General features: G+C 44.7%; 1 protein-coding gene across 1 annotated transcript; it reads right to left on the minus strand.

Moving 5' to 3' along the window:
* Nucleotides 1-2,354: 2,354 nt before the first annotated feature.
* On the minus strand, nt 2,355-5,275 carry LOC120318820 (cytochrome c oxidase subunit 5B, mitochondrial-like). The gene is made up of 4 exons (XM_039366911.1): nt 5,110-5,275; nt 4,509-4,579; nt 3,921-4,020; nt 2,355-2,586 (listed from the first exon to the last, which is right to left on the minus strand). Exons 1-4 carry the CDS (start codon nt 5,204-5,206, stop codon nt 2,477-2,479), a joined length of 378 nt encoding a protein of 125 aa, XP_039222845.1. The 5' UTR covers nt 5,207-5,275; the 3' UTR covers nt 2,355-2,476.
* Between the last annotated feature and the right edge of the window lie 4,098 nt (nt 5,276-9,373).

A 9,373-nucleotide genomic window follows, 5' to 3' on the forward strand; every position in this document is an offset into this window, starting at 1 on the left:
CCTGAGCCCACTCTACATGATATTGTTGGGGGTTTTTTTTCCTCCATGTCTGGTTTGGCTCTTGATACCGTGATGTGCTCTCCCCCCTCCCACAAATCTGTGGCTGTCCATTGCAAAATAGCCGTATCATTGTGGGAGGGGGGCATCTGCATCTGTATGACATTTGCCAGCTGTGTATCCAATCCCTGTCTCCTAGCCCAGCTTTCCCAAATGGGGCACCCTTCAGCTGTGTGGGATTTCCATCCAGAGAATCCCCCCCCCCCCAAACTTCGTGGCCTCTGCTGAGCAGCCTAAGAGTTGCTTCCCAGGCTTTGCAGGACAAATCCTGTCTCCCCCCCCCCCCCCATCAGCTCTGTGCGGTGCCCCCTTGCTTACTGCCTTTCTGGGGAATTGGCTAGCATTGGCTCGAGAGTCCACAGTTCAAATGGTTTTACTCAAAGCGATCCCAGTTGAAAGCCGGTCTGGTTTTGCTAGCTGGGGGGGGGGGCGTGAGGGGGGTGGAGGGCAGGTTTCCGATAATTATCCAAACTGCCCAGCAGCTAAGAGGACAAGCTTCCTCTTGACTTCAGCTGTGTTTGCAGATCATGGCCTTAGCCTCTGGCTGGAAAAAGCATTCAACGTTTTTAATGTGTACGCAAATGAATTTATTTAAAAGAGAAAAAAAAACCCTGTTCCCTTAAAAATGTGTACGTACGTCGGCTTCTCCATGTTACCCATCTACAGTAATTAAACCAAATGGAGGCAGAAGTGCCCTCTTCTCCCCACTCCCCGCCCGTCCCTTCCCTGTGAGACACCTTCCTGGGCTGCAATGTACAATAATTTAACACAGTTGCCTGTATTTTTATTTTGTAAATTCATTATACTAATAATTATAAATTAACTGCCAGTGGCTTGGCGTGTGTCTGAGGCTGCTCTGTTAACGGTGGAAGAAGGTGTGATCCTGATTGTAACGCTAGGTAGAAGCACTGCCTTGTTTCAGATTTCTGGGATTAGACCCTTCGGCACTCGGTGCTCACGGGGGACACGTTAGAGCGCCTTACATTTTTCAGGAATTGGGGTGGCGCTTCTTCCAGGAAGCACTGTGTTGCAAAGGTTGGGTTTAGGAACCTCTTAGGTTGCACTTTTCAAAACAGAAGTCTATTTCACATTGCTTAGTCTTACCCTGATGAGGAGATTGGATGTCTGATGGCTTAAAGCAGGGCTCTTCAAACTTGGCCCTTTTATGACTTGTGGATTTCAATTCCCAGAATTCCTCAGCCAGCAATTCTGGGAGTTGAAGTCCATAAGTCATAAAAGGGCCAAGTTTGAAGACCCCTGGCTTAGAGAGCCCTTCCAGCTTCAAAGGATTGTCCCAATATACTAATTGCACTTTTCTTCTTGGTTGTTCTGTCCTTACTAGCAGATAACCATATTCTGTTCGGTTGGAAGTTCCTTTTGGAAAGGAAGTAAAAAATAGGTTGTCTTTAAGTACTTTAAAAGGTTTTGTGCTAGTCTGGCTTCAGGTGAGCTGTGTCTGGAATTCATGTGTGACAGTGGAATATTTCGGCAGCGATGTGAAAACCGGGTATGAGAAAGTAGTTTACTTAGGGCTGGATATATAGCAAATAAAAAAGCACATTTGTTTGTGTGATCATCTAAGACTCCCATTTACCGGGGGGGGGGGGTGCAGGGGTGGGGGGAGGCAAATATATCAATAAACACATATCGAAGCAACTATTTCAGTTTATTAGTAGATGTGCTTTTTTGAAATGCAGTTTTGGATAACTATGGTTAGTGAATCACCATGCTAAGGGAGGATAGTAGGACTGAATTAAATGCTAGAGAATAAAGTAATGGCTCAGGCTTAACTGATTGTCCCCTAGCAGAATGATGCTTTTCTCAGTATGACAAAGGCAATGTGGCACACTCACACAAGCTTCGTGTCTGCAGTCCCAAGACTCAAAAGATTGGAATTTAGGGTGCTGCTTTCATTCTTTGAAAACCACTTGAATGGTTCTGGCTGCTGGTAAGAGTTAATTGGCCAAAGGAAATCTGGGAGCCATACAGCTCCTGGACAAAAATTTGATAGCAAGAGGCCCAGAGAGCTGGCTCCCAACCTGTTACCAGTGTATCCCTGAAAAGGATTTCTGCAAGCTTCTAACCCCAACACAATGCCATTAATATTTACATTCACTGAGAGGAAGATTCCGTATAAGCTATGGCATTTCTGACCACGTGTACGCATAATTCCAGAAGAAAATTCCAGGGAAAGATCTGCTTCTTGCCTTGAACCTGGCAAATGCCCATTTTTCTTAATTCAAAGTTCTCAATTTCAATGCAATTTTTAATTGCAAGCACAGAACGCAAACAATGCGTTTTACACGGTGGGTCAAAAGACTTTATTAAACGGCAGAAAATACAGGACCTCATAACTTATTTCAGATTTCTGGCTCAAGCCTGTGTCCCAAAAAGTTAAGAATTTGGGTTCTGCAGCCTTTCAGTGCAACTCGCAGGGAATCAGTTTGAAATGGGCCCCACACGAAGGGCAGCGCTCCATTTTATCTTTGTGAAGCCAAAAGTAGTAGGTTTCAGTGGCATCTTCCTCACCTACAAAAGGGCAGAAACAAGGTGATCAGAATGCTACAGAAGCATTAGGAAAATATACACACTACGCAAGCAAAGGCTGCCATATATGTGCAGCAAATAAATAAGCAAAACCTAGCTGTTTCAAGTTTTTTAAAAAAAGCAATCTTCTGAACCCTTTGGAATTTTGGTAAGAAAATGTATGTGGTTGCAGAAAAAAATGAGTGAAGCAGCAAACATAAGAAAGGGTTTCAAAGGGATCCCTCCTGTAACCAGGGATGTACAAATGAGAGAGAAGCATGCTTGGCAGCAGCTAGGTTAAACACTTAGGGAAGGGAAAGACCAAATGGCCAAAACGACACAATATTTCAGATGCAAATAGGAAAGGTGCTTCATAGCATAAGGGGCAAACAGCACAGTGCTTGGCAATTTCCTGATCCAAAGGGGTCTTTCTGTGGGATCAGGCTATAGCTATGGTCACATGATGTGAGGCATTGCAGACGAATGCTCTAGGTCAGTATGTCTTAATCTCAGCCATTTTAAGATACGTGGACTTCAACTCCCAGAATTCCTGAGCTAGCGTAATTCTGAAGAGTCGAAATCCACACACCTTAAAATGGCTGAGGATGGAAAACACTGGTCTGGATGGCCCCGTTTGCTTCAAAGCAGCTTGTTGCTTTGGATTTGGAGTGCTACCAACCCTAGAGAGGAAAGTGGTTTTAAGATCCTCCTCAGCCCTGGTCCAGAGGATGTGGCCTTTTTGAGGAGAGATGCTTTGTTTACACCAGCACTCTGCCTGGAGGGTCCTCTTCAAATGCTTTGCACGCCTGTTTGTATGTCACTGGGCTTGCACTTCTAAAGAAATTTCAGCTAATGAGATGGGAGCTCCCCATCCTTCTAAAACAGGGGTGTCAAACTGCCAAAGGCATCATAGCGAAACCGCGCCCAGCCCATTGCCAGCAATGGAAAAAGAGTCACCATAAGTTGCGACACGTCACGTGACGTTGCGAGTTTGACACCCCTGTTCTAAAAGAAAGGGGTGTTTTTTTCTGCATCAAGAACAATACTTCTTTCTGCAACCAGATTTCAAATGCCTCCCCTCAATGGTCTTTGGGGGTAAACACTGTTCAAGAAACTGGTCTCAATAAAGGAGAATATTTGAAGGGTCCTTGATGCTCTGTGAGTTGGTTGCTTTCTTGAGGACGTTTCATTACCTACATTAGCTATCATCAGTGCTGATGCATTGATGCTTCCTATTGTGGGTAATGAAATGTCTGCAAGAAAACAACAAACTCAGAGAGCACCATAGACCCTTCAAAACTTCAAAAAACAAGTCCATCGCATGAGGAGCCACTTACAGATGCAGCCCACGAGCCTCACGTTTGTCAAGGAGGGGACAAGGTGGGGGTCGTCTTTTGTTCCCCCGTATGGCTTGGGTGGATATACTCCATAAGGATCCTACAACCAGCAGAGAGAGAGAAAAGTTAAAAGTTCTTAAATCATGTAGCAATGTACCATCCTTAGCCCCAATTCTAAGGTTATTGATAGCGAATCTCCTTTGATAACTTTTATCCTCAAACTTTTCATTATCCAATTCTGCCATTAGGAGAACTAGGCCCCCAGGCCCTGGATTAACTGCATCTTTCCAACTACCAATTTCAAGTCAAGAATGATGGCTTAGACTGGATTCTGAAGCAATCTAGATTTCTCTGTCAAAGGCCTTGTTGATCACTGATCGACAAAATCATTGTCTTCATGTACAGGGCTATGGTGGAGGATATGTTACTTTGGGCAGGCTCAGTAGCTGACCCTTTTAATTAAGTCTGGAAGGTGAGTGATGACAAGTGAGGTAGCTAAAACGCTGCCCCTCCAAGAAAGAAGCGAGGTTCCTTATGGTCAACTGTTTCATTGCTCAAAGAAGTGTTGCTGTGCTTGGTTTTGCTCACCTCTCCTTTCTTTATAGTATCCATAATTTTCCTCTCCATTCCTGTGGCCTGTTCTTCATCAGTAGGCATACCTGGGGTAGAGAAGGTCAATATTAGGCAATCCGAAAGATTCCTCCTCTTGTCAGAAATTCCCATCAGCTTTTTGATGGAAAATACAGATAATTTGGTAATTATGGCACAGCAGTGAGATTTATGGGTGTTTGCAGTTATTTTTATTATGGAGGGTGGCTATTGCCATTTTACTGTAACGTGCACCTTTTAGCATTTTTAAAATAGATTTAATACCATGGAATATCTATCTATTCGTTATATAGGCGATGTGTCATTTTATCTTGAGACTGTTGACTTTATGTATATAAACCCTTATTATTTTTAGCCAGTCTACAGTCCTGTGATAAAATGACACATCACCTTTATAACGAGTGTAATAATTTCTGGCTTGGTTTTAATTACGAAAAGAAGCCTCAGCAAGACCCCCTTTTGCACAACCTGAAGCCCGCCCGCCCCGCGTGGCTTCCAGGCACTCCCATCCCGGGTGGGAACGATGGGAAGTGTAGTCTTAGCCTGGGAGGGAACGCCCGCCCGCCCGGGAAAAGCTCACCTCCGGTGCTTGCCGCGCGAGATCCCGCCGCCAGAGGCCCCGGCCCCACGCGGAGAGCCCGCCAGGCTCCGCAGACCCGGAGTAACCTTGACGCCATAACAACCCTTCAAAAGCTGCGGTCGCCTCAGAGACGCCTCTTCCTCCTCTGCGGGGCAGGAAGTTCTGGTCACGTGCCCCTCCTCGCCTCTCGACCTAAGATGGCGGCGCGGCCCTTTCCGGTGCGGCGCCGCCACACGGCTAATGGCGTGGCCAAGGTGGCCCCACCCACGGGGCGCCCTGGGAAGAGGCGGGAAAGTTTGAAACGTGGAGAGTTCGGGTTGTCCGAAGCCAGATGCCCGTTATTTGGGCAAAGAGTTGGCACTGCCCTCTCCTCTAGGCTCCTCTGGAGGTCCTCTGAATTTGGATAGACACCCCGCCCGGATTGTTCTCCGTTTTCTTTCCTTTAGCCTCGTTTTCTGCTATGGTTTCCTCGAGAAATGTTACCTGCAAAATTGCAAGGATTTGTCCAGGTGGTCTGGGAGAATGGGACACGGCTGAACGAAAGGAGAAGGGGGAAAAAATGCTTTTTAATAACCCCCTGTTAGCGTTTTAGCATGACGTCCGTGGCTCCTTCTTAAGTTTAAAAAAAAAAAAACCCCACCGTGTTTTCCTTTTTAGCCAAAACTATTTCTGTTAATGGGCAGAAGTTAGCCTATTCAGAAAGTAAACAAAAGGCCCTGTTGGGGCAAGCGTGGAGTGTTGCAAGTGTTAAAGAAACACGCCCGAATGAATTTCCTGACGGTTTGAACAATTAATTGGTGGAACGGCTTGCCTCCAGAAGTTCTGGGTGCTCCATTACTGGAAGGTTTCGAAAAGGGATTGTCTGGAATGGTGTAGACTAGAGTTTCTTGCTTGAGAACGGGGTTGGAGTAGAAGACCTCCAAGATCTCTTCCAGCTCTATTCTGATTGACTGATGTACACAAAGGCAAATAACCCCACCTTTCTCATGTCTTCTCCCAGCCATTATATATTGTATAGCTCAGAAAGCTCAGTCTGCCCAAGGAGTTGCTAACACAGTTCTACAGAAGAATTATTGAGTCTTCCATTTTGTACCTCTATAACAGTCTGGTATGGCACAGCAACCAAACAAGACAGACACAGGCTTCAACGGATAGTTTGGATACTTAGAACTGCAGAAATAATTGCTACCAACCTATCTTCCATGTTGTTGTTGTTGTTAATTGCGAAGTCGTGTCCGACCCATCGCGACCCCATGGACAACATTCCTCCAGGTCTTCCTGTCCTCTACCATCTTCTGGAGTCCATTTAAATTCACACCTACTGCTTCAGTGACTCCATCCAGCCATCTCATTCTCTGTCGTCCCCTTCTTCTATTGCCCTCAATCTTTCTCAGCATTAGGCTCTTCTCCAGTGAATCCTTCCTTCTCATTAGGTGGCCAAAGTACTTGAGTTTCAACTTCAGGATCTGGCCTTCTAAAGAGCAGTCGGGGTTGATCTCTTCTAGGACTGACCGGTTTGAACGCCTTGCAGTCCAAGGGACTCGCAGGAGTCTTCTCCAGCACCATAGTTCAAAGGCCTCAATTCTTTGGCGCTCAGCCTTTCTTATGGTCCAACTTTCACAGCCATACATTGCAACTGGGAAAACCATGGCCTGGACTATACGCACTTTTGTTGGCAGGGTGATGTCTCTGCTTTTTAGTATGCTGTCTAGATTTGCCATAGCTTTCCTCCCCAGGAGCAAGCGTCTTTTAATTTCTTGGCTGCAGTCCCCATCTGAGGTGATCTTGGAGCCCAGAAAAATAAAATCTGTCACTACCTCCATTTCTTCCCCATCTATTTGCCAGGAATTGAGAGGGCCGGATGCCATGATTTTGGTTTTCTTAATGTTGAGTTTCAAGCCAACTTTTGCACTCTCCTTCTTCACCCGCATCAAGAGGCTCTTTAGTTCCTCTTCACTTTCTGCCATTAGAGTGGTATCATCTGCATATCTTAGGTTGTTGATATTTCTCCCGGCAATCTTAATTCCAACTTTTGATTCATCTAGCCCTGCCTTTCTCATGATGTGCTCTGCATATAAGTTAAATAGGCAGGGCGACAGTATACAGCCTTGCCGGACTCCTTTTCCAATTTTGAACCAATCAGTGGTTCCGTGTCCGGTTCTCACTGTTGCTTCTTGACCCGCATATAGGTTTCTCAAGAGACAAATGAGATGGTCTGGTACTCCCATCTCTTTAAGAACTTGCCACAATTTGTTGTGATCCACACAATCAAAGGCTTTTGCATAGTCAATGAAGCAGAAGTAGATGTTTTTCTGGAACTCCCTAGCTTTCTCCATGATCCAGCGTATGTTGGCAATTTGATCTCTAGTTCCTCTGCCTCTTCGAAATCCTGCCTGTACTTCTGGTAGTTCTCGATCCACATACTGCTGGAGTCTAGCTTGTAGGATTTTAAGCATAACTTTACTAGCATGTGAAATGAGTGCAATGGTGCGATAGTTTGAACATTCTTTGGCATTGCCTTTCTTTGGAATTGGAATGTAAACTGACCTTTTCCAATCCTGTGGCCACTGTTGAGTTTTCCAAATTTGCTGGCAAATTGAGTGTAGCACTTTTACTGCATCGTCTTTTAAGATTTTGAATAGCTCAGCTGGAATACTGTCACCTCCACTAGCTTTGTGTTGCTCAGATTTTCTAAGGCCCATTTCACTTCACATTCTAGGATGTCTGGTTCGAGGTCAATGACCATCTCATTGTGGTTATCTGGGATGTTAAGCTCATTCTTGTATAGTTCTTCTGTGTAGTTTTGCCATCTCTTCTTAATCTCTTCTGCCTCTGTTAGGTCTCTGCATTTTGGTCCTTATCATGCCCATCTTTGCATGAAACGTTCCCTTCATATCTCCAATTTTCTTGAAGAGATCTCTGGTCCTCCCTATTCTGTTGTTTTCTTCTATTTCTTTGCACTGTTCATTTAAGAAGGCATTCTTATCTCTTCTAGCTACTCTCTGGAATTCTGCATTCAATTGGGTGTATCTTTCTCTTTCTCCTTTGCCTTTCGCTTCCCTTCTTTCCTCAGCTATTTGCAAAGCTTCCTGAGACCGCCATTTTGCTTTCTTGCATTTCTTTTTCTTTGGGATGGTTTTAGTTGCTACCTCTTGTACAATGTTGCGAACTTCCATCCATAGTTCTTCAGGCATTCTGTCTATCAGATCCAGTTCCTTAAATCTATTTGTCACCTCTACTGTATATTCATCAGAAATATGATTTAGTTCATACCTGAGTGGCCTAGTGCTTTTCCCTACTTTTTTCAATTTAAGCCTAAATTTTGCAACGAGAAGCTCATGATCTGAGCCACAGTCAGCTCCTGGTCTTGTTTTTACTGACTGTATAGAGCTTCTCCATCTTTGGCTGCAGAGTACATAGTCAATCTGATTTCTATTTTGACCGTCTGGTGATGTCCATGTGTAGAGCCGTCTCTTGGGTTGTTGGAAAAGAGTGTTTGTTATGACCATCGTATTCTCTTGACAAAATTCTATTAGCCTGTGCCCTGCTTCATTTTGTTCTCCAAGGCCAAACTTGCCTGTTATTCCGGTTATCTTTTGGCTTCCTACCTTAGCATTCCAATCCCCCCTGATGATAAGGACATCATTTTTTGGTGTTAATTCTATAAGGTGCTGTAGGGCTTCATAAAACTGGTTAATTTCATCCTCTTCAGCACCAGTGGTTGGGGCATAGATTTGGACTACTGTGATATTGAATGGTTTGCCTTGGATTCGAATTGAAATCATTCTGTCATTTTGGGGATTGTATCCCAGTATTGCTTTTCCTATTCTTTTATTGACTATGAAGGCTACTCCCTTTCTTCTGAGGGATTCTTGCCCACAGTAGTATAACTGATGGTCATCTGAGTTAAATTCACCCATTCCTGTCCATTTTAGTTCGCTGATTCCTAAGATGTCGATGTTCAGTCTTGTCATCTCTTTTTTGACTACGTCTAGCTTGCCTTGATTCATGGATCTTACATTCCAGTTCCTATGGAGAAAAAATCTTTACAGCATCGGACTTTCCTTTCACCACTAGATATATCCACAGCTGAGCGTCCTTTCGGCTTTGGCCCAGTCGCTTCATTCTTTCTGGCGCTACTATTACTAGCCCTCTGCTCTTCCCCAGTAGCATATTGGACACCTTCCGACCTGAGGGGCTCATCTTCCAGCGTCATATCTTTTTGCCTTTTAGTACTGTCCATGGGGTTTTCATGGCAAAGATA

The sequence above is a fragment of the Crotalus tigris genome, unplaced genomic scaffold (genome assembly GCF_016545835.1).
Source record: "Crotalus tigris isolate CLP2741 ecotype Arizona unplaced genomic scaffold, ASM1654583v1 scf7180000020455.750797, whole genome shotgun sequence".
NCBI lineage: Eukaryota > Metazoa > Chordata > Lepidosauria > Squamata > Viperidae > Crotalus > Crotalus tigris.